The following is a 26,617-nucleotide window of genomic DNA, read 5'->3' on the forward strand; positions in this document are numbered from 1 at the left end:
AGTGATAACCACTATCATACAAATTTTCCCTCTGAAAACTGTACTGTGTATTGTAAAATTATTCAGACTGATGACTAGAGGACTCCTTTCCTGCCATTTAGCATGCATTACTTTACTGTACTACTTCCAGAAAAGCATTAATCCATTAATGGTCTAACAGGTATTTCTGAATCACTCATCACGAATATTGCCTGTTCTTAAGGTTTCCTAGTGATACCGCTGTACATATTGCTTTCAGGCATCCAGCTGGGTGCAGTTATTGATGAAATATATTTAAAAATTGCTGTCATCTTCAGATGATCAGGTGGAATGGAGAAATATTAGTCTTAGTTCGGCTTTGCTGTTGGTTATGGTTATTCTTATGGTAGTTACATGTTTTGCATTCACATTGAATTTCTTGGCATGCATTCTATTTCAAATTAATTTTAGATCTACACATTAATAAATTCCCTTGGAATTTTTCCTTAAAACAACATTTGGAGGAGGATGCCTCTCAGTAAATAATAAGTAATTCTCAGCATAAGAGGATCTTCCTCTATTAAATGTTGCATTTCCTGTTCCACAAGTTACTACAAATCGTCTTCTAATATTGATGCATTTTACCTCATAACTGCTATGTAGAAACAATGACAAATTAAAATGCATAAACCTATGACACAAAAAATTAATTTTCTGGTACCATTTCATGTCTTACACATTGTTCCACTGATCTCAGTAGCATGCCAGGGCATTCAACTGCGCCCTTATTGAAATTTTAACCCACAACAAATTGCAGTTATTCTGGTATTTTGTTACATCTCAAGCATTTCTGTGAGTTTTAGGATATTATCATACATGCCTGTGTTGATTGTCTAGTAGACTATAGGGCAATATAAACTGGGTTTCTTCTTGTTTCAGTTTCTCCTATAGTTTTGACATGTGATGCCCATTCATACAAACATTACCACATGTTTAGTCCCATAGTTTTAAAGCCACACAAAGAAGTCTATAGCAACATCTAAGTATATACTCTGCAACACCATTGAGAAGTACAAGGCAAAGGGTATGTCCCATTTTACTTATTATTAGGGTTTCTTCCCATTCCATTCATATAGGGACCACAGGAAGAATGTTTGTTTAAATGTTTCTTTGTGTGTTGTAATTAATCTAATCTCATCCTCACAATCCCAACAGGAAGTGATACATAGAGGGTTGTAGTAAATTCCTTGCATCAGCATTCAAAACCAGTAAATCATTCAAAACCAGTTAATCATTCAAAACCAGTTCTTTTAACATTGTAAATAGACATTCCTGGAATACTTTATGTCTGTCATCAAGAGTCTGCTAGTTGAGTTTCTTTAGCATCTCTGTAAGACTCTCCCACAAGTCAAACAAATCTGTGACCATTTGTGCAGTCCTTCTCTCTATTTGTTCAGTATACACTATCAGTTTGGATTCCACACATTTGAGAAATATTCTAGAGTGGGTCACACAATTGGTTTGTAAGCGATTTCCTTTGCAGTCTGATTGTGTTTCCTTAGTTTTCTACCAATAAGCTGAAGTCTGCCACCTGCTCTACTCATCACTGAGCTTTTGAGATGATTTCATTTCATATCCCTCCAAACCCTTACACCCACGCATTTGCATGAATTAACCAATTCCAACTGTGACTCAGTGTTAGTAAAGTCATAGTAAACTTGCCTTTTTTTCATTTTGTGAAGTGCACACTTTTATATTTCTGAACATGTGAATCAAGCTGCCCATCCTTGCTCCACTTTGAAATCATATCAAGGTCTTACTGAATATTTATGCAGCTTGTTTCAGACAGTAGTTCATTATAGATAACTGCATCATCTGCAAAAAGTCTGAAGTTACTATTAACATTGTCCACAAGGTCATTAATATACAACATGAATAGCAAAGGTTCCAACGCATTCCCTGGGGCACACCTGAAGATACTTCTACATCTGTCAGTAACCCTCCATCCCAGATAACTTGCTGCATGCTGTCTACCAAAAACTCCTCAGTCCAGTCACAAATTCTTCTTGATAAACCGTGTGATCATATTTGTGACAATAAGCATGGACATGGAACTGAGTCAAATGCTTTATGTAAATTGAAAAGCACTGCTTCTACCTGAGTACCCTGATCCAAGGCTTTCAGTATGCCATGTGAAAGAAGTGTGAGTTGGGTTTCACACAATGTATGCTTTTGGAATCCATGATGGTTGATATCAGATTAGATCAGATTAGGTTAGTTTTTCGTTCCATAGATCCGTGCTGAGGAGATCCTCGTGGATGTGGAACATGTCAATTTATTTTATTTTTTTTTACGCTGAAATAACAATACTAATAGTATGAATATATACAATACATCATTTGTTTCTATTAAAAAATTCATCAATGGAGTAGAAGGAGTTGGCCACTAGTAAGTCTTTCAGGCTCGTTTTAAACTGATCTTTATTTGTAACTAAATTTTTTATGTTTACTGGCAAATTATTGAAGATGTGTGTTCCTGAGTAGTGGACCCCTTTTTGAACTAAAGTAAGTGCTTTTAAGTCCTTGTGCAGATCATTTTTGTTCCTGGTATTGTATGTATGAACTGAGCTGTTTGTTGGAAAAAGAGATATATTATTTAGGACGAATATCGAGGAGATCAGACACTTCAATATACTTCATTCTGTTTGAGCTCAGAACGTGTTCTAAAATTCTGTAACAAACTGATGTCAATGATATCAGACAGTAGTTTTAGGGTGTCACTTTTGCTGCTACCCTTCTTGTAGATGGATGTGGCCTGTTCTTTCTTACAGCTACTGGACATACTCTTCTTGTAGAAGAGTGTGATCTGTGCTTTCTTCCAACTACTGGACATTGCTATTTGTTCAAGTGTCTACAATACAGTAACAGAGGGACTGACTCAGCTGCAAATTCAGTATAGAATCTGCTGGGGATTCCATTGCACATTTGAGCTTTGTTCAGTTTTTAACAATTTCAGTTTCTTCTCATCACCACTGACACTAATATCCAAGTAACTCATATTTTCAGTGGTATGAAAATTAAATTGGGGCAATATGTTTCATTAAGCATCTCTCTATATGTAGGCCTATGCTTTGTTTTATATGTATTATGTGGTTGTCTTTGTTTCTGTACAAGTTTCTTTACCATGACTGTATACCAAGGAGAGTCTTTCCATTATCTACTATTCTAATAGGTACATATCTATCCAATGCATTTTGGAAATAAAGAAATACTGCATCTACATGACTACCTCGATCCTAAGCTTTCATTATTTCATTTGAGAAAAGTGTGAATTGTGTTCTGCATGTTAGATGTTTTCAGAATCACTGCTGGTTGGCTTATTGCTCATTCTATTCCTATGTCTGAAGTATGTCTGAAATATGTGCCTAGATTCTACAACAAATCAGTGTTACTGGGCAAAAGTTTTGTGGATCACTTCTATTACCCTTCTTGTAAATGGGTGTGACCTGTGCTTTCTTCCAACTACCAGGCTGGATTTGCTACACAAGAGATCTATTACAGAATACAGTTAAAAGAGGGGCTAGCTCAGCCATAAATTCAGTATAGAATCAGATAGGGATTCTATTGGGCATTTTCATCATTTCAGTTGTTTCTGCCACATGCTGTTATTGAGTGTGCAAGCCTGTGACAAACTGTTTTTAGTTTGTTTATATCACATCATTGTCTAAGAATTCTGAAAGCATACCACAGACAACCATGCTTGCTTAACATTTTTACCCTGTGGTGGTCCCACGGTATTGAACTGTTGAACCACACTCACAAAAACTTTGTTTCTGTGACTAGTTTAATTGGTTTGGCACCAATATATAAGGGTTCCATACAGGCAGGATGGTTTTGGGATTGGTAGAAGAGCACATGAGCTGTCTTGCTTCTGATTAACAGTAATTTATTGGAGTGGAGCAATGAGAGGAGTCTTTCTGTTGTATCATTAATTATGAGCTTCAATTGCAGAGCTCAGTCCAACTGGAAGAGCAAATTTGTGTCATCTGCTAACAACACAAGAGAAGCATTAGATTTAATGGGAGGTCATTGATAAAGAACAGAAAGAGGAGAGGTCCCAGTACTGAGCCTTCTAGGACTCCACAGTTTATCTGACCTTTCTTCTTTTATTCATCAAACTTATCATTTTATTTGTCAGCTTCTTCAGTTGTTTTTTAGAGTTTCCCAAACACCCACCTCTTCAGCTGTCGTTATTAGTACATATGTTTTCTAGTTCAGTCTTTTAATTTTCTCTTGATTCATTCTTGAAATTCCTCTTTCTTTTCTTTGAGGTTTTTAAAATTTAAAACTCTTTTTCCTTTAATTAATTGCAGTCTTTCATCTTTTGTATTCATTTCAAATCCTGCCCTTATTAATTGATGGTCACTGTTTGTATTGTTCGGCACAGAGACATCTTTAACACTTTGAGGCCTGTTGCTAAACCAAAGTCCATCTCATTTTTCACTTTAGAGTTAGGATCCATCCAAATCAATTTGCAACTAAGATACTTCTTAGAAAATATATTCATAATAGGTGTTTTCTTGCATTTTGCAAATTGAACCAATCTCACACCTCTGCCATTTCTTTGTGTGTTCCATATTTGCCAATAAGTGAATCACCTTCCTTGCATGTTCCAACTTTGGTACAGATGTCATAACTTATAAATTTATAAAAAGCAGTATCTCCCTTTTTCACAAAAAGGAAAAGATTCTTTCTCTTCAACTGATTGACTAGAAGCAGGTGCATATCCTCCATTGTCACACAGAAATATTCCCAGCATATTTATTAACTGCCAGAATTAGAATAATTTTTTTTTATTACCAGTTGCGGTTCTTCTGCAAACCATCTTCAGATCAGGTCTTATGATACCTTGCATTATGACAATAATGGGTCAATTCAACACCAAGTCTTATGGCAAGCTCTGGGTTTGCCATAGCATGCCATAAGACATTTTCATTGAACAAACCTACTACTGTCATAGTGCAAAGAATGAGCTTATCTAATTTGGTTAGTACTATGTTCCATTGATCATATTTACTATAAACATTACAATATGGAATGTGTCAATGGGACAAAATATTATATAAACAATTGAATATACAGCTATTTACAGGTTCATGATGAATACTTATTCATGTTTAAGACTTCCTCTGTGGTACGGAAAGAGATATTATGGCGAAACAAGTTAAATTTACATTGCAAATACTTCTGCTGTCTGATCAGACATTTTATTTCCATAAAGAAATTGTTAAAGAGTTCTATAGCAGTGAAGTATACTCCTATCCGTACCAAAGTTAGAATCACCAGGAGGAATTACAAATCATTTTTCCTTCTAATATTTCATTTATGAACATCTATATTATTCTGAAGCAGCAGTGGATTGCTATAACCAAATTTCACCAGTAAATAAATGTAGTGATATGCTGTGGATATGAGTGAATAGTTTCTTCAACCTACAGCTAGATGTACATGTTATGAACAACTTAAATAATTCTAATAACTTTCTTTTGTGCAATGAATACACTTTCCTTACATGAGGAGTTACATCCAAATACTTTCCACAAGATATCAATGAGTAAAATATCTGAAATGAGTTGAATTTCTGATTGCTATGTCCTCATAGTTGTCAATTATTCATATGGGAAAAGCAACTGAGCCTACAAATTTTAGCAATTAGAGATGGGACTTTTTGACAGTTCAGATTTGATGAGCTGTTTAAAGCTACCCTATTTGCCTAAAACAATTCAATAATTGTAACAAAAACATCATTTACTATTTTTGCTGTTGACACTTCTTTGCTTGGTTTGACAATAGAGAATTGTCATCTGTAAGAATGACTAGCTCTGCCTTCTGATTTAATTAAAGATGATTTGCTAAAAACTGAAATCCGCAAATCTTCAAAAATGTTTAAGGATACTGGTAATCAATAAGTAATGTGTTTGTGGTCACAGGTTCCTGACACTATGACTTCTCAATTAGTTTTTTATTTTTATTTTTTATTTATTTATTAATCCATCTGTAGACAATGTAAATTTTGTGGATGATGTCAACACACAAATGCATAAAATACAGACAGAGAGGTTCATAAATATACATAATTACACACATAAATAAATGCATACATTACTTGCCTTACTGAGTTACCCATTTATACATTGTATTCCACTGTTCTATACAACATATTGTAAAATGTCTCTTCATTGCAGTTATTAATCATTAACATAATTGTCAACAAAATTTCCACATCATTTTAGGTAATCCCTTATGGTAAAAAATGGCACTTTTCTAACAGATAATTTTTTAGGATATGCCTGAAAGGAATGTGTTTCACTTTTGTCTTTGATCTCTTGTGGTTGTTGTTGTTGTTGTGTTCTTCAGTCCAGAGACTGGTTTGATGCAGCTCTCCATGCTACTCTATTCTGTGCAAGCTTCTTCATCTCCCAGTACCTACTGCAACCTACATCCTTCTGTATGTGTTTAGTGTATTCATCTCTTGGTCTCCCTCTACAATTTTACCCTCTACACTGCCCTCCAATGCTAAATTTGTGATCCCTTGATGCTTCGGAACGTGTCCTACCAACCAGACCCTTCTTCTTGTCAAGTTGTGCCACAAACTCCTCTTCTCCCCAATTCTATTCAGTACCTCCTCATTAGTTACGTGATCTACCCACCTGATCTTCAGCATACTTCTGTAGCACCACATTTCAAAAGCTTCTATTCTCTTCTTGTCTAAACTATTTATCGTCCATGTTTCACTTCCATAGATGGCTACACTCCATACAAATTCTTTCAGAAACGACTTCCTGAGACTTAAATCTATACTCAATGTTAACAAATTTCTCTTCTTCAGAAATACTTTCCTTGCCATTGCCAGTCTACATTTTATATCCTCTCTACTTCGACCATCATCAGTTATTTTGCTCCCCAAATAGCAGAACCCCTTTACTACTTTAAGTGTCTCATTTCCTAATCTAATTCCCTCAGCATCACTCGATTTAATTCGACTACACTCCATTATCCTCGTTTTGCCTTTGTTAATGTTCATCTTATACCCTCCTTTCAAGACACTGTCCATTCCCTTCAACTGCTCTTCCAAGTCCTGTGCTGTCTCTGACAGAATTGCAATGTCATCGGTGAACCTCAAAGTTTTTATTTCTTCTCCACGGATTTTAATACCTACTCCAAATTTTTCTTTTGCTTCCTTTACTGCTTGCTCAATATACAGATTTAATAACATTGGGAAGAGGCTACAACCCTGTATCATTCCCTTCCGAACCACTGCTTCCCTTTCATGCCCCTCAACTCCTATAACTGCCATCTGGTTTCTGTACAAATTGTAAATAGCCTTTTGCTCCCTGTATTTTATCCCTGCCACCTTCAGAATTTGAAAGAGAGTATTCCAGTGAACATTGTCAAAAGCTTTCTCTAAGTCTACAAATGCTAGAAACATGGGTTTGCCTTTCCTTAATCTTTCTTCTAAGATAAGTTGTAAGGTCAGTATTGCCTCACGTGTCCCAATATTTCTATGGAATCCAAACTGATCTTCCCCAAGGTCGGCCCCCAACCAGTTCTTTCATTTGTCTGTAAAGAATTTGTGTTAGTATTTTGCAGCTGTGACATATTAAACTGATAGTTCGGTAATTGTCACATCTGTCAACACCTGCTTTCTTTGGGATTGGAATTATTATAATCTTCTTAAAGTCTGAGGGTATTTCACCTGAGTCATATATTTTGCTCACCAGATGGTAGAGTTTTGTCAGGCTCTCCCAAGGCCATCAGTAGTTCTAATGGAATGTTGTCTACTCCCGGGGCCTTTTTTCAACTCAGGGCTTTCAGTGCTCTGTCAAACTCTTCACGCAGTATAGTATCTCCCATTTCATCATCATCTATATTCTCTTCCATTTCCATAATATTGTCCTGAAGTACATCGCCCTTGTACATTCCCTCTATAGACTCCTTCCACCTTTCTGCTTTCCCTTCTTTGCTTAGAACTGGGTTTCCATCTGAGCTGTTGATATTCATACAAGTGGTTCTCTTCTCAACAAAGGTCTCTTTAATTTTCCTGTAGGCAGTATCTATCTTACGACTAGTGAGATAAGCCTCTACATCCTTACATTTGTCCTCTAGCCATGCCTGCTTAGCCATTTTGCACTTCCTGTCGATCCTATGCTGCCTTCACTACTTCATCCCTCAAAGCTACCCATTCTTCTTCTACTGTACTTTGTACTTCTTTCCCCCATTTCTGTCAATTGTTCCCTTATCCTCTCCCTGAAACTCTGTACAACCTCTGGTTTAGTCAGTTTATCCAGGTCCCATCTCCTTAAATTCCCACCTTTTTGCAGTTTCTTCAGTTTTAATCTACAGTTAATAACCAATAGATTGTGGTCAGAGTCCACATCTGCCCCTGGAAATGTCTTACAATTTAAAACCTGGTCCTAAATCTCTGTCTTACCATTATATAATGTATCAGATACCTTCTAGTATCTCTAGGCTTCTTCCATGTATACAACCTTCTTTTATGATTCTTGAACCAAGTGTTAGTTATGATTAAGTGCAAAATTCCACCAGACAGCTTTCTCTTTCATTTATTACCCCCAATCCATATTCACATACTATGTTTCCTTCTCTCCCTTTTCCTACTCTCAAATTCCAGTCACCCATGGCTATTAAATTTTTGTCTCTCTTCACTACCTGAATGATTTCTTTTATCTCATCATACATTTCATCAATTTCTTCATCATCTGCAGAGCTAGTTAGCATATAAACTTGCACTACTGTAGTAGGCATGGGCTTCGTGTCTATCTTGGCCACAATAATGCATTGACTACACTGTTTGTAGTAGCTTACCCACACTCCTATTTTTTTATTCATCATTAAACCTACACCTGCATTACCCCTATTTGATTTTGTTTTTATAACCCTGTGTTCACTTGACCAAAAGTCTTGTTCTTCCTGCCACCGAATTTCACTAATTCCCACTATATCTAACTTTTATTGTATAGTTTAATTCCATTACATAGCGCACTATTTTAGGTTTTTGTTGTGTTTTTTCTATTGAGATGTAATTTGTGGGAGGATATGCTTCCATGTGCATGTAGAGTCCTTTTCCTGATAAAAGTCTTTTTGAATGTGGATCACTGTTTGCAATATGTACTCACATGGAACAATCAAAATTCCCATAGATTTAAACAGTGCAGTGCAGTGAGTATTCTTGTTACTTTTTATCATAATACGTATTTCACCATGTTTGATACCCTGGAGAAAATCATTGATATATATCAAGAAGAGTATTGGACCAGACACGCTTCCCTGGGGGCTCCAATATTAATGTATTGGGTAAAAAATGTGTTTTATGGTATGACAGCAGTTTGTTTGAGAGATCTCTACACATTGCACTCTGCTTTTTAAGTATGAACAAAACCACTAATTTGCTATTCCTCTTATACCTAGAGCTTCCAGTTTATTTAACAGAACTGCATGGTATACCCTACTAAATGGTTTTCTGAAGTCAAGGAAGATGCCTGTTATATGATCTCCTTTATCTAGTGCTTCCAGAACATCATTTGTAAAATGAGCTATAGGTGATTGTGTGCTTCTACCAGGCCTGAATCTGAACTGTTCTTTACACAGAAGATTTTGCTTTGTAGGTACCACATGAGTGTAATTTTCGTTACGGTTTCTGCTACTTTTCAAAATGGCGACAGGAAAGAGCTGGGCCTATAATTTTTTTATATTTTCATGGTCTCCTATCTTATGTAGGCACAAGACCTTTGCATGCTTTAGTGCCTCTGGGAAGAAACCTGTGGTGAATGATTCATTTAAGATGTGCACTGTACGGTCTTTGATACTGTATATATGGTCCTTCAGCAAGCACACAAGCACTTCATCTGTACCTGCTGAGTTTTTATTTTTTACATTCCAAACAAAATTGCTTATTTCTGCTGAAGTGATCGGTTGCAGCATCATTGTGTTTGGAACATAGTTCAGTGTTGGTACTGGTTGTAGTTTTTCAAATTTGTGGTGTAACTGGTTTCTATGATGCTGAAATATTGATTTGCATAGTTTGCAATTTTTTTGGGATCATGTACTGTATTACCATTATGCTGTAATTGTATGTTTACCTGCTTTGTATTTTTTCCATTTGTCATCTGTGTGGTGACATTCTAGGCCACTTTTATTTTCTGCCTTTTCTGTAATTATATCATTTTGAGACACTTGTGCTGTTTTTGAACAGTTCTCGGGTATCTGACCGGGTAGTGTCGTAATTTCTCCCAGATATTTCGGCAGACATACACGCTGCCATCTTCAGGTGGTTCCTGATGAATTCTGTGCTGTTCCCCTCAGTGCCCTATATATACTGGCTGTTACCCCCTCCACCATTCCTCTCCTGGTGTCTTCGGTGCGGCCGGCGTGACGACTACTGGAGGTGGTGGGGGAAGCAGTGCCTGGGTCTGAACTGGAATCTGCAGTCTCCCTGCTGCCACCGTCAGGGGCAGTCCTCGATCTCTGGGACCTCATCTTTCTCTCCAGGCTGAGTGCAGGGTTCCAAGCCTGACTAAGTTGAAGGCCGCTGTCTTTATTAATTAGATTGTCCTGTAGTCGTGTTTCGACGGCCTCTTTAGTAATGCAGTCCCAGAAGTAGGAGGATTGACAGAGTATTTTTGTTTTTTCATGGTCCATAGTATGGTCAGTCTTCATACAGTGGTCAACCATGGCTGATTTAGTGGCCTGGCGTAATTAGGTATGGCACTTGTGTTCACAGCACCTCTCTTCTACAGTGCAGACTGTCTCCCCAGTGTATGAGTTTATGCACTGACAGGGAATTTGATAAACGCCTGGTTTTTGAAAGCCTAGGTCATTTTTCACTGAATCCAGTAGAGTCAAGGTTTTTGCAGGGGGTCGGAATACACATTTCACATTTTGTTTCCCCAGGATTCTACCGATTTTTCTTGAGGTGTTTCCTACAAATGGAATGCACGCCAATGACTTGTGTGCTTCTGTTTCTTCTTCTTGTTCTCCTGGTGCAGTCTGTCTGAATGCGTCTCTTATTTGCTTCTGGTTGTACCCATATTTCCGAAATGTTGTCTCAACGTGCTGCAGTTCTGCTGGAAGGCTCACCTGATCGCAGATCGATCGTGCCCTGTGAATAAGTGTGTGCAAAGCGCCTTCACGCTGGGAGTTGTGGTGGCAACTGAAGGCATTTAGGTACAAATCAGTGTGTGTAGGTTTCCTGTATACACTGTGTCCCAGCTTGCTGTCAGGTTTCCATTAAGGCACCATCCTACTCCAACTCCATCGTGAACAGTATGTTCGGGTGCAGCGAGTTGAGGTGTTCGAGAAATTCATTTAAGCTGTCCCATCCACATGGCCAAACAACAAATGTGTCATCCACGTAGCAGAAGAAACAAGTTGGTTTTTGTTTGGCTTGTCTAGTGTCTTCTCCTCTAAATTCTCCATAAAAAGTTTGCTACACCCGGTGAAAGCAGGCACCCCATGTGCGACGCCATCTGTCTGTCCTGTCAAATGGACGGGACAGCTTAAATGAATTTCTCGAACACCTCAACTCGCTGCAACCCAACATACAGTTCATGATGGAGATGGAGCAGGATGGTGCCCTACCATTTCTTGACGTTCTGGTGAAATGGAAACCTGACCGCAAGCTGGGTCACACCAAATACACCAGGAGAGGAACGGTGGAGGGGGTAATGGCTAACATATATAGGGTGTTGAGAGGAACAGTACAGCATTCATCAGGAACCACCTGGAGGTGGCAGCATGTACGTCTGCCGAAATATTGTGGAGAAATGACGATGCTACACGGTCTGATACCCAACAACTGTTCAAATTTGAAATACGCCGGAAAATCTTCAGATCGCATACTTGTGCTGTTACTAAAGCTTTTCTATATATGTTTTTGTATGTTTGGTAGTATTTTTGTAATGGAGGATGATTTTGGTTGTTTTTTTATGCTGCTGAGGTGTTTGAGGGTTACAGAGGATTTTCGTATTCTGTTGGGTACCCAGTCACTTTTGTTTTGTGTTTTAGTGACTCATACTACTCACAGAAACAGTTCTTCAAACCTGAATTTAAATTTTGATAGGAACTTTGAAAACTTCCTAGCCAAGCTAGTCTCCATGTACACTTCTTCCAATGTTTCATTGTTCATTTAAATGGTAAATTTAACCCTTTCTTGCTTAGAGAAGGCCATTCTGTGTGTGAGTGTTTAAGTTTTGTTTTCTACAGCAATATTTAATTTTAAGAGCTGACTGGAATGTTCTGAAAGGCCTAGGTTACCTACAATAACATCACAATGTTCTTTTTTCGGATCAGTTAGTATATGCTCAATGATCGATGCCAAATGCTTAGTTACCCTTGTGGCTGTGTTAATAAATGAGAATTTTACCCTTAGGATTAGTAACCATGTCCAATACTTGGATTAGTTTTGCTATGAATGTATCTATGCCTCCACTGAGAGAACAGTAAATACATAATATAGTTAGTCTTTATAACGTGTGGCTTTCTTATTGCTATAGCTGATATTTCTACATGCTTTTCTCCACTTAATGAAATAAATGTCATTTCTAACTTTATATATAACACTTTCCTTTACATATATACATGATCTACCACCTCTCATGGTGTTTCTACTACAGTGGCGTGTAATATAATCATATTAGCTTAGAGCTATATGTGTAATTTCACCATCGCTACACCAATGTTCTTTCATGCAAACAAATGAACTATCAGTAGTCTGCAGTTCCACTTCTACCTGTTGCGCATTATTTCTTATGGATTGGGCATTGTGGTGGAGAACTGAGGAACACTGAGCACTTCTTACTTTGAAGACTTCTCATTTTTCTTCTGTCTTTGTCTAAAAAACCATTTGGATGATGAGGAGCTATAGTTTTCTTGTTGTTACCTTCACTACCCACTGTTGTTTCTGCTGACTCCTTGTCTTTTTTGCCTGTTTTGTTGCTGATGATGATGGTTCTTTCATTTGTACATTTCTTTGAGATGTTTTTGTTGTTCCTGTTGGGTCTGGCGTTGGCATTGTGACTGTTGGTTTGGTTTTGAAGTTATTTTGGTGTTTTTTTTATTTCCTTTTTTATCAGGTTAACTAGATATTCTTTACCTAAGCCATTCAGATGTAGTCCATGTTATGTGTGGAATATATATTCTATATTACTCAGATCAATGCATTTCACATTTTTAAAATGTCTGCAGATTTTAGCAAACTGATTATTGGCACATTGTATTGACACATGACTGGTGACATGGAATGTTCACAATTCCAACATTTGTATGTGTGATATTTTTCAGAGACTTTTTAAGATCATATATAGCACTCACTTTTTCACATTTATGTACATCATTAGAACCTCCTAGAAGTATGACAAAGTCTTTTATCCTCTAGATTTTTTACCTCTGTAGATGCAATCATCTTTTTAATTTCACTAAGTGGGGCTCCCAGTTTCACTCTACCACATGAATATATATTAGTTTTTTCTCTTAGTTTATTTGTAAGACCATGGCCATGGCTGCCTGGAAGCTCAAACAGTTTGCTATTGGAGTTTACAGTCTGGAAGCCATTTTGCATTGTTTCACTTAACAATTCAGCACACCTCTAGGTTGGCAGATTTGCATTGTTCACATTTATGCTTGGTTTCATATTTTTGTCAGCATTGATAAATTTTCTTCTGTTGATTTATTCACATTGTCCTTTTCCTCTTCACCTCATTCATGAGAACTACACAGACCTGCATTTCCACCATCATGTGGGAATTTCAGCTTGTGCAGTTCACTTTTTTTGAGCTGTAATTTTTCAATATCAGTTTTTTAAGTACTGATGATAAACTGGAAACTAGTTATTGTTATAACGTCAAGTTGAACACTTATATTTTAAAAGACGACACAATACATGTAAGTCACAGAGCGAGTAGACCACGTAAAGCATGTGTACACGATAACGGTCAAATCTGCACTAAGTCCAAGTCTAGCGGACGCTGGCCGGCTGGCCGCTTAGGTGGTGCGGCTGCTGCATGGCTGGCAGACAGCACCGCATATAGAGGACGCGTGTAATTGCGCGGCGGCACTTTGAATGATCGGCGCGTCACAACACTTTTCCTCCCCTTTGAAATTTTTGCACTGGTCTTGATGGAGGTGGCCTGTATATGACTAATGTCCATAGGCATTGTTTGACTGATGAGGTCTCGAGGAGGAGGCTTCTCGTATGGACGGAAGTGTCCCCAATGATAAAGGGTCGAGATGACAGGAGACATAGGGGTCGAATCTGCTGGGGCCCAGTGCACCATCCGGTTCCTACATGGGCACATACCTGGTGGCGTCCGTTCTTGTGCTGGCACAGAGATGACGGTGAGAGGGCTGCATTGTGAGTAATGAGAGATGCCAAGATCCCAAGCGTCAGGTAGAGGTGAAGGTGGTGTAGTGGCATCCGGAAAAGGCGTTGCCTGCACCCGGAAGCTGGTCCGAATGATGCACTGCAACACCCGTGTCTGTCTGGATTTCATACAGGCATTGGCCACGGTGTCGTAAGATGCGGACAGGACTCCATTTTGGCCACCTGCCATATCCCCGTACCCATACAAAATCCGCAAATTTGGAAGTGGCAATTTGCAGACCATTATCAGTAACAAGAGTAGAGGGAAGGCCTTCCAAAGAGAAAATGCAAACTAGAGCATTTGTGGTTGCCGCGGTGGTAGGCGATGTGCAACCGACAATGAAAGGAAAGTTAGAGTAGGCATCAATTACGAGTGGCCAATAAGTACCTAAAAAAGGTCCTGCGAAGTCAGCATGATTTCGCTCCCAGGGCTTCTCAGGCGAAGGCCACGGTGACAAAGATGACTTCGGTGCGGCAGCCTGTGACGCACAAGGAATGCAAGCAGCAACCATGCGTGCGATTTCAAAGTTGATGCCAGGCCAGTACACATAACAGCGCACCAGAGGTTTTGTGCGAGAGACAACCCAGTGCCCTTGGTGAAGGAGGCGCAAGACAGAAGCATGCAAAGACGCAGGTACCACAACACGCGGCGACGCATTGTAGGTGGAAAGGAGGATAACATCATCCCTAGCCGTGAGGTGGTAGCGCAAAGCGTAGTAGTTCCACAATGGATCAGAAGTTTTAGCGGACGGACGATCTGGCCAACCCTTCTGAATACAGCGTAAAACCCGGGAGATGGTAGGGTCAGAACCAGTAGCAGCCGCCGGCCGGTCCCCGGTGATGGGGAATCCATCCACAACCCGCTGCTCGGCAACATCCAGGTGGAAACACAAAAGTTCGTCCCTATCAAATGCCAGATCAGGACCCATGGGAAGGCAAGACAGTGCATCACCTTTTGCATGTTGAGCCGTCGGCCAGAAATGAATCTCATAATTGAAACGAGACACGTAAAGAGCCCAACGCTGGAGGTGGTGTGCAGCCTTGTCAGGAAGTGACGCTGATGGATGAAACAAGGAAACAAGTGGTCTGTGGTCTGTAACAAGATGAAATTTGGATCCATAAAGAAAAACACCAAACGTATAAAGAGCATAAATAATGGCCAAAGCTTCTTTTTCAATTTGAGAATATTTTCATTGGGCATCCGTGAGCGTTTTGGAGGCATAAGCAATGGGATCTTCAGAACTGTCAGAAAAATGGTGCGCAAGGACTGCACCAACCCCATATTGAGAGGCGTCCATGGCAAGAACTAGATGTTGCCCAGGTTGATAAGTAACCAGGCACAGGGTCTGTTTCAGCATAATCTTCAATTTCTGGAAAGCCGCATCGCATGACGTGGACCCGTGAAATGCACATTTTTATGCAACAGGCGATGCAACCGCTGAGCCACTGAAGCAGCAGATGGTAAAAACCTGTGATAGTATGCTATGTTCCCCAAGAAGGCCTGTATTTCCTTAACAGATGTAGGGTGAGGAAGGGTATCGATCACGGCGACAGTTTGCTCAAGTGGACGAATACCATCCCGAGAGAGTTTGAACCCCCAAGTAAGTGATAGATTCCTGAAAAAATTGTGATTTCTGAAGATTACACTTAAGACTGGCAGTCTGTAAGACATGAAAGGTGTGCGGAGATTCTGAAGATGTTCCTCAGTGGTGGAGCTAGTGACAACAATGTCGTCCATGTAATTGATACACCCAGGGACAGAGAGCAATAATTGTTCCAAGAATCGCTGAAAGAGAGCAGGGGCACTGGCAACCACGAATGGCAATCATTGGTATTGATAGAGGCTGAAAGGCCTGTTAAGGATCAGAAACTGCCGGGAAGCAGTGTCGAGAGGAAATTAATGACAAGCTTCTGACAGGTCAATTTTAGAATAATACTGGCCTCCAGCAGGTTTAGTGAACAGTTCTTGAGGTCGGGGCATAGGGTAAGTGTCGATGAGGCATTGAGCATTTACAGTGGCTTTGAAATTGCGACAGAGACGATTATCACCATTTGGCTTAGCAATGACAACGACAGGAGAGGACCACTCACTTGAAATGACAGGAAGCAAGACCCCGGAAGCAGTGAGATGATCCAGCTCCTGTTTTACCCGATCACGAAGGGCCAGAGGAATGGGCCAAGCCTGAAAAAACTTAGGCCGAGCGGTGGGTTTGTGCATGATGTGAGCTTCAAACTCGTTTGCACGGCCTAACCCAGGAGAAAAAAGGGACGAAAATGTTGTCGACAAGGAATCTAATTGAGCATAAGGAATGACATCAGAGACGATATTGACAGAGTCATCTATGGAGAACCCAAAAACGCGAAAGGCTTTGAAACCAAAAAGATTTTACGTGTTACTATGGTCTACCGCAAATATGGGAACAGTGCAAAGAACAGATTTGTAACATACCTCAGCATCAAATTGTCCCAAGAGAGAAATCTTCTGTTTATTGTACGTCTGTAATTGCCTAGTGAAAGGTGATAGGGTTGGAGAACCCAACTGAAGATACGTCTGAGACTTGATGATAGTGGCAGCAGAACCAGTATCCTCCTGCATGCGAACATCTCGACCAAGTATTTGGACTGTCAGGAATAACTTCCCTGAAAGGGAAAAAGTACAATTGATGAACAACACAGAATCAGAATCAGCGTCATGTTCATGAACATCATGTATGCAGTCGGATTTGCAAACGAATGACACATGACCATTCTTTTTGCAGCTGTGACACACGGCTCAACGTAGGGGATAATCCTACCATGAATGTTTCGTATAACACTGGGCACATGAAGGAAGTTGCCGAGGGTTTCGCTGCAGTTTCTTAGAGGTTTGTTTATGGTTAGGCCGAGGCTGTGCTTCGGAGCAAACTGTGGCCACATCGGCCGGCGGGGACATGCCACACGCTTTCTCAACAGCGCACAGAGGTTGTATTTCCCCAATGTCACCCCATCCCTCTATTTGCACTCCATCAGTGTGAGAAATTTCAAAAGACTGCGCGATGGAGAAGACTTCATCTAGAGTCAGATTTGCCAACTGAAGGGCATGTTGCCTTACTTCTATGTCGGGCGCCGACTGGATAAAAGCATCCCATACCATGGAATCGGCATAGGATTCTTTGTGAACGTCAGGAACAAATTGACACTTTCTACTGAGGCCATGAAGTTCAGCAGCCCAAGCGTGATAGGATTGATTCGGTTGTTTCTGACAATGATAAAAGGCAACACAAGAGGCTACCACATGCGTTTGCTTATGAAGATATACAGACATAAGTGAGCACACTTCAGCAAAGGACAAAGACGCAGGATCTTTCAAAGGAGCCAATTGCGACAACAATCGATACAGGTGAAATCCATGAAAGGAACAGAGACTTACATGTTTGTTCATCCTTGAGATGGAATGCCAAGAAGTGCTGTCAAAGACGTTTTTCATAATCAGATCAGTCTTCCGCCGTCTCGTCATAAGGAGGAAAAGAAGGTATAGACAACAATGAGAAACGCCCCGCATTGGCTGCCGTGACAAAATCGCAAATTGCCAATGTGAGAAGCATTTGCTGTTCAATGAGACCTTGCAATAGTTGCTCTAAAGTAGCCATGGAAACTTGTGGGTCAATGATGAAAAGGAAAAATCCCATCTTTGTCGCCAATTGTTATAACGTCAAGTTGAACACTTATATTTCAAAAGACGACACAACACATGTAAGTCACAGAGCAAGTAGACCACATAAAGCGTGTGTACATGGTGATGGTCAAATCTGCACTAAGTTCAAGTCTAGTGGACCCTGGCCGGCTGGCCGCTTAGGTGGCGCAGCTGCTGCATGGCTGGCAGACAGTGCCGCAAGTAGGGGACGCGCATAATTGCGCGACGGCACTTTGAATGATCGGCGCATCACAACAGTTATGCATTTATTCCAAGTTCATTCAGTTTGCTAATTTTGTCCATACATTTTTCACATGGTTTCTTTTAACTGAATAATTGACTTTATTTGGAAAGACACATGCTTTACTTTTACCCTTGATGCCATCATAAATTCTTTGCATAATTCACCAATATTTGTCCACTAGATTTCATATTCAATATTCTCTCAAGTGCTCCATGGAAAAGTTCAGCATGAGTTGCCTGCAAGGCTTAAGTTACCCCTACGTAATTTTCAGAATCTTTGAATAGAGTGATTTACTCCATATTTTGCTAGCACTGAACACATTTCCTGAAAGCACTGACCCTCTCTTTGCATATAGAGGTTGGTCCCTCTCATCAGGAGCCTGAGTGACCTCTCTTAATTTTTAAGCCTTGCAAACTTTTTTCTCTCTCTTCCCCTCGCACTTTTATATGTATCTAGTGGCAATACTAAATATTTCACCTCCTGAGGACAAGTGATGGCCAGCAGTGCTCAGTGGTTGCTTCAGCATGTTAATGTGTTATTTGGCACATCCCTGCTGGCTCTCCTACTTGAGGGTGTTTTGTAGAATAGTAGGTGTGAATGAATTAATGAGTAAATATGTCTGTGTACAGCATATTTATGACTTGAAACCTCCATTACATATAGTGTAAAAATAGGTAGTAGTTATATTTTTTCTTACTGTAATAGGTTCAGATTGCAGCTGCTCTATCTTTGAGTTAAAAGCATAGTCCTACCTAGTCTCAGGAATGAATCTAATGTGTAATAATTTTGTGGCATTGAAAGTATATATTTAATCACCAGATTAAAAAATATATAGGCTAAATATAACATGTTACATTTTTCAAAAATTTCTACTTATTGTGCATATAACCATCAATTACTCATTTATATTTCTGCTAAAATAATCAGTAATGTCAGAAAAGTTTGCTACTCTGCACATTCGGAAATTAATATTCAAATATTACATTTTGTTGAAGAAATTAAGTGTTTATTTAAGCATTACAGTAAAATCATGTAATGAATATATTGAGAAGCTGATTTTATATCTAATACAGCAAGATCATACAGGGAAAATATATCCTAGACTGAAAAAAACTTCTCAGGGACTCTGCTGGATACAATTGTGCAATTCCCACAATATCTAATCAAAATAACTGTTCAACATTGTCTGTGGTAGTATTTTATGTCATCAGTGGTGCAAGATGCAATTGGTAAGACTCACATGACAGTGTCTAAATTTGTTGGGTCCACGAGCAGGAACTATGTGTTGCAAAAGCACTCGCAGCTTGCAAGGAACTGAAGAGAGGCTTTCCACGAGTGTGCATTGGGAAACGACAGAGCTGCCGGATACTGATGTGGTTAAAAACCGCTCTTGGCCCCGATAACTTTCAATGCCCCCATGTGAGTCTCATCAGTCATGTCTTGCAGCAGTGGCAACAGCAAGTACTAGCATCACCTGATGATGCTGAACAGTTGTTTTGATGAAGTTCTGGGGAAAATGCACAATATTATCTGGCACCAAACCTGAGAAGGCACCTTTCAAAAATTTCTACATATTGTGCATGGCCAGCAGGACAGAGCTCTACTACAGCACTGCCTTTCACTGGAAGTTTGCTCTGAACAGCTGCTGTGCTCACATGCACCGTCTTGTGTACTGCAGTATCAGCAGATGAAGTGTACATTATCTGCACTTGCAGCCTACATCCCTATCCAACTCCTCTCCACAAGGGTATTTGCAACAGATCAACCAAATATAAAGCCTGAAAAGTCACATGCCATAGACAATTTAAGAGACAAATAAAACAGCTAAATCTCATTTTACTGTACTAATGAATCTTTTTGCTGAAGTACAAGGATTCTGCAAACCCAGTCATTATATCTTGTGTACTGTGATTCATAACTTCCACTTATTACTTAATTTTTAAAAGAAACTATTATAAAATAATGCCTAACTGTTCTTCTTTCCTTGCAGTATATGCCAGAGAACATAATTTCAGTAAAGAGTTTATGGGAATTAGAGCAAAGCTCAGAATCAACAAATCTTACTGGAACGGTGTCGCTGATTTCTCCATTTTCATCATATCGGAAAGGAGTATTAATCACTCGTATACATGTAGACTCTGATAATGACGTTACAGGAGTTGCTGAATTAACTATGAACAGGAGAAAATATACAACAACACTGAAAGGTAAGATAAGTCTTGTACAGATAAAAGAAATATGTGAAGATATACTGTAAACCAGAGCCGACAAGAGGTGACAAGTAGTAAAGCTGTATGAATAAAAAGAAAGAAAGTACAATGTAGCTCCACTGAGTTATGTGGAAGCATTTTACCAGGGCAGTATATACAAAGAATTCATTGAATTCTGCTGCATTAATTTTAAATGTTGACAATACAGGGTGTCCCAGAAGGAATAATCAATATTAAGGGATATGACAGGAATGATCATTTGAAGCAAAAATTTTTATATGGCCATATGCCTTATTGAGAATGGTTTTTGAGAGAGAACACATTTAATGTGCATTGTATATTTATATTCTGTATTATTCAGTACATTGTCAGGTTTACACATTTACAAATGTACAACAGTTAATAAACTTTACAAAATGTGTTTCACAAACTGTCAATTGAAAAGTATGTATTTTTTAACACTCACCTGTAAGCATTCTTGTACACACAACAGCACAGCTGTTGTACAGTTCACAGTATATCTTCAAATATCCCACCATCAACTTCAGTGCATTTGTGCACTCTTGGGAGGACATGTTGTTTTGCTTGTCTGAGTGCATCTTCATGTTCGATAATGAGGGATACATGTCCATGATGTGACAAAGCAGTTCCTCCTGCATATTCAAATTTTGTTTGAACACCTCAGACTTCATCCAGCCCCATAAACAACAACTGAATGGCCCAAGGTTTGGTGATCTTGGTGGCTACTTAATTGTACTACCATGATCAATCCAGTGAGTTTGTTAAATGCGATTGAGGTGTTTTGTCACATGACAGGTAAAATGTGGAGGGCCTCCATCATGCTTGAAGTACATTGCAATCCATGTTGCCAAAGAAATGTCCTCAAGGTTTTCAACAAACAAATTTTCTAAAAAATCCAAGTAATTCTGCCCTGTCATTTGCTCTTCTAAAGACACATATGTGCACACCACTAGCCCAAAAATAGCTGTACATTAAATGTGTTCTACCTCAAATCCATTCAGAGTAGGGCATAAGTCAATAAGAAGTTTTTTGCTTCATAAGAGCATTCCTATTGTATCCCTGAACATTAATGATTCCTCCTGGGACTCCTGGTACTTTGAAACAATTTCACATCTTTCCTCAGTACTCTGGATATCATCTTTTTCATGCCACTTAGCAAAGGCTGCATGATATATATTACTGAATAAGTTATTCAGGAATTCTTTGTAGACATTAGCTGATTCCAATGGCATGAAAAAAGTACATAGATGGCTGTTTGACGATTGAGGAAATACAAAATTACATAAAAAACTGTTTTGGGCTGTAACGTGAGGTGGATGTGAAAGTTGTGCATTTGTGACTTTTTTTAGAAATGCATATTTTTTGACCACCTTTTGAGCTGTCATTTGCCTTTTTATCCTGGATTCTTTATTAAAGCAAACATTATTTTTCACCATATTTTTCTGCCTTCAAATGATGATAGTGGTGAGGCATTCATTTACATCAAAGGGAGTGCATATGTTTATTTTGACTAAACTCTTTGTGTCCTTGAGCCTCACTGGGGCAGCATCTGAGGTGAGAGTCATTGGCTGATACTTTGACTAGGGTGAAATCAGTGTAGCCACATTTAATCACAAGTAATGATGCTGGATATTAATTTTAACCTGCCAAAATTTAACCTATGAAGAATCTGTTGACAGAGTTTCTAATACTGAACCTCCTGCACATGTGTTGGACAGTGAGGTATTGGGCAACTGTTGACGTCCTTTACATAATGACTCAAGGTGAAACTTTCTCAGACTTGCAGGCAATTATTATGTTTTTAGGTACAAAATCAACTTATTTTTCAATATTGCAAACTATTACACCAATTATCATTGCAGTTTACATATTTTTTCTAGTGAGGAGCTCACATCTTTGAAGTCTGATCTCAGAAAGTCAGAAAAATGGGCATCCATGACTATCATAATTTTTTCACTGTAATAAGAACATATACCCACCCCCTTCATTCTGATGGAATCCCCCACCATCCTCCTTCCACAATTTTGCAATCTTCTTATAGAGTTTTTCTATACATTTGGTCCATAAGACATGTATAGTATTTTCAAGTTATTATTTTAGTTTTTTGATGCAGCCAATAAGAAGAACCTCTTTTGCACCCAAGAAAACACTTCCATTACCTTTCTTGCAGATAAAATGAACTTCACCCTTTGTGATGCAGATTGCTAGCTTATATCCTCTGCTTGAGTTGCTGTTTATTTTATTTATTTATTTATTTATTTCACCTTTGTATAAGATGTGGATCTACAGTATGAAATTAGTTCACAGAATCAGTGGGACCTTTTTTGAAGTAGTCAAAACATTGCTAAGAAATATACATGCGACACCCATCTTGCATAAAGCTTTCTCATAGTTAATTCTTCATGTAAAGTGCACCATACTCTTTCATCTGATGTCCCTATGGTGTCAGGTAGTTCATATACTTTTAATTGTTGATAATCCAACACAATAGCAATACACAATTGTGCAGTTTCTTGATATTTCATATTTGAATTGCCAGTATGGGATATCCTTCACACAGATCATCTTTAATAGAAGTATGTGTTTTAATTCAGCCATGCATTTCTCAGCTGTTGAGAATGAAGAAGAAGATTTCTTCTAATCCATCACCAAAGTTTGTATGGATTTCCACTGCTGGTAGACAGCAAAATAACCTTATGATGGGCATTCAAGTTAACTCATTCAAGAAAAACATGCATAACATGATTACTTTAAGAAATAATATAAAGAAATACATATAAATTTACATTTGTACTCTGCAAACCACTTTGAAGTGCACAGCAGAAGGTACATGCCATTGTACCAGTTATTAGGGTGTCCTCCCATTTCATTCATATATGGAGTGCAGGAAGAATTCTTGTTTAATTGCCTCTTGTCTTCATGATCCCTGTGTGGGCAACACATAGGAGATTGTAGTACATTTACTAGAGTCACCAATTAAAGCTGGTTCTTGAAACATTGTAAGTAGGCTTTCATGGGATAATTTGTGTCTATTGTCAAGAGTTTGCCAGTTTAGTTTCTTCAGCATCTCTGTGACACACTTGAGTGGGTCAAACAAAGTTGTGACTATTTGCGCTGCCCTTCTCTCTATAATATCCTCTGTCAGTCCTATCTGGTATGGATACCACATGCTTGAGCAAATTCTACAATGAGATGCATGAGTGATTTGTAAGCAATCTCCTTTGCAGACTGATTGCGTTTGCACAGTAATATATCAATAGACCAAAGTCTATCATTGCCTTTATGCATGCTTGAGCCTGTGTGATCATTCCATTTCATATCTCTACAAAGTGTAACATCCATGTATCTCTATGAGTTGGCTGGTTCCATCTGTGACTTACTGATATTATAGTGATAGGATACTAGGGTTTTTTTTTTCATTCTGTGAAGTGCTCAGTTTTACATTTCTGAATGGTTAAAGCAGTTTACCAACCTTTGCACCACTTTGAAATAGAATCAACATCTGACTGAATATTTATGCAGGTTCTTTCAGATGGTACTTCACTATAGATAACACCATCATATGCAAAAAGTCTGAGGTTACATGTGCAAGGTTATTAATATACAAAATGAACAGCAAACATTCCATCACACTTCCCTGGGACACACCTGAAGTTTCTTCTACATCTGATGATGACTCTCCATCCAAGATAACTTGCTGCATGCTCCCTACCAAAAAGTCCTCAGTCCAGTCACAAATTTCTCTTGATACACCATATGATTGTACTTCTGACAATAAGTGTAGATGTGGCACTGAATCAAATGCTTTTGGAAATTAAGAACTACTGTATCTACCTGACAGTGTTCATCAATGTGAGTTTGATTTCACATGTATGATGTTTTTGGATTTCATGGTGGTTGAAATGGAGGAGGTCATGATGTTCAAGATGCCACAGAATGTGTGGGCTCAGAATATGTTCAAAGATTCTACAACAAATCAGTGTCAAGGATACTGGACAATAGTTTTGTGAATCACTTCTATTGCTCTACTTGTAAATGGGTGTCAACTGTGCTTTCTTCCAACTGCTGTGCACAGTTTTTTTTTCAAGGGACCCATGATCGGTTATAGTTATAACAGGGCTCACTCAGCCACAAATGTTGTATAGAACTTGATAGGGATTCCATTGGGTGCTTGAGCTTTGTTCAGTTTTAACAATTTCAGCTACATGGTCATTATAATTAAAGTTAAACTTTCAAACCACTGTATAAATAACACCACTGGTCAGAAAGACATCAAATTGCAGTGGAATATTATCATAGAGGGGGAAAACATATGGCAGAAGAAAAATAAATAGTTACAAAATGTAGCAATAGATGGTGCTGTAAGCATCATAATTTAATTGTGGTTGACTACAAATGACAAGTGAATCATACAACAATGCCTAAGGTGTACATTTGATATTAAACAAACTCTACTACTCAGTGTGGATGGGTGTACAGGTGTGATACTGGTAGTTACAAAAGCCCATTGATCAAGGCGAGGTCGTATCACATCAGATGGCTAAAATCAGTTTTTAATTGTCCTGAGGCCAAAAACTGCATAAAAAGCATCAATCACATCAGTTTTTAATTGTTATGAGGCCAATAAACCGCATAAAAAGGATTAATCAAAATCAAATCGGATTAATAATTTCCGTGTGACTGACACAAAACATGTTCAATATGCTGTCCACCATTTCTGCAACAAGTTGAAATTGAGAAACATCATGTTCCACAACAGACTGAAGTGTTTCCATGGTCACTTTCAGGATGTGTTGCACAATGCATGCCTTCAACGCAGCTAAGTTTGCAGTCGGAACACTGAACACATCTTTCAGATAGGCCCACAGCTAGAAGTCACACAGATTAAGACCATTGATTGGGATGGCTAGGCTGTAGGGAAATGGCTGCTGATAATTCCAGGGTTTATGAAGTGGTGCTTCAGCTGCTGCTTAACTGGATTTTCAATGTGCAGAGGTGCGCCATCTTGCATAAAAATGGTCCCATCCATGCCGTTGGAGAGCTGGTATGACATGATTGCACCACTCATAGTACTTATCAGTGATGGTACAGATAGCAGGACTGGAAGCACCTGTCTGTTTGAAAAAATATGGCCCTATCATAAATGATGCTGTAAACCCACACCACAAAGTAACCTTTTCAGGATTAAGTGGTACTGGTTGATTTGGGTGTAGATTTTCTGTTACCCATATTCAGCAATTCTGTGTACTGACATATCCTGCCAGATAAAAGTGGGCTTTGTCTCTCCACAAAATCTTCCACAGCCAATCATTGTCCATTTCCATGTGAGCAAGAAATTCTAAAGCAAAGGTCTCTTTTGCTGGCAGGTCAACAGGTAGCAACTCGTGCACATGGGTAATATTGAATGGATAGCAAAGAAGAATGTTTCCTAAGATTTTACGCACTGTGCTCATGGGTACATCCAATGTTCGGGCAGTTCTCCGTGCACTATATGTTTGCACATCACCACGTGTCTCCTTCTACATTGCTGTTGCCACTGCTTCCACTGATGTCGAATCAATTTGTTTCCTCCCTCTACCATGTTGCACACCAAAAGAACCCATCTCCTAGAATTTCCAAATCATTTTCTCCAGACCCACTGCAGTCATCAGACCAATGCCTTTTTGCAAACCCTTCACTGTCCGGAACTTCTACAGAGTGTACTGGTTGTTACCTATCTCGTTTCTTCAAAACTGAGCAATTGTGGAATCTTATGCGGTATATTGTGGTAGGACCACAGTCTCACCACGTGTCTTTGAATGAGAATAATACGATTAGTTCCAGCACAATTTCAACAAGACTTATTTATTAGTAGCTGCTGAAACATTACATACTGCAGATCTCATTTGTCTAGAGGTTTTCGAAGTTTTTGTCTGCAAAATAATTACTCCAACAAGCATGGCCTGGGTTTTCTTCTTGTTTGAAATAAACACTACTGGATCTGAAATACTTTCAGCTAAAAATTATATTTATTCGTACTTTTTGTTTGGTAACTACAACATTTTCACTATGAACATTGATAATCTAAATGCATTA

The 26,617-nt window shown here is 38.9% G+C and overlaps 1 protein-coding gene across 1 annotated transcript in view; it reads left to right on the top strand.

Moving 5' to 3' along the window:
• The window catches only part of LOC124555064, a 704,233-nt gene that overhangs the window by 238,331 nt on the left and 439,285 nt on the right, over positions 1 to 26,617 (top strand). The window contains exon 29 of the mRNA XM_047128850.1: positions 20,302 to 20,518. Coding sequence (XP_046984806.1) covers positions 20,302 to 20,518 — 217 coding nt within the window. The remainder of the gene's footprint in view (positions 1 to 20,301; positions 20,519 to 26,617) is intronic.

The sequence above is a fragment of the Schistocerca americana genome, chromosome X (genome assembly GCF_021461395.2).
Source record: "Schistocerca americana isolate TAMUIC-IGC-003095 chromosome X, iqSchAmer2.1, whole genome shotgun sequence".
Lineage (NCBI taxonomy): Eukaryota > Metazoa > Arthropoda > Insecta > Orthoptera > Acrididae > Schistocerca > Schistocerca americana.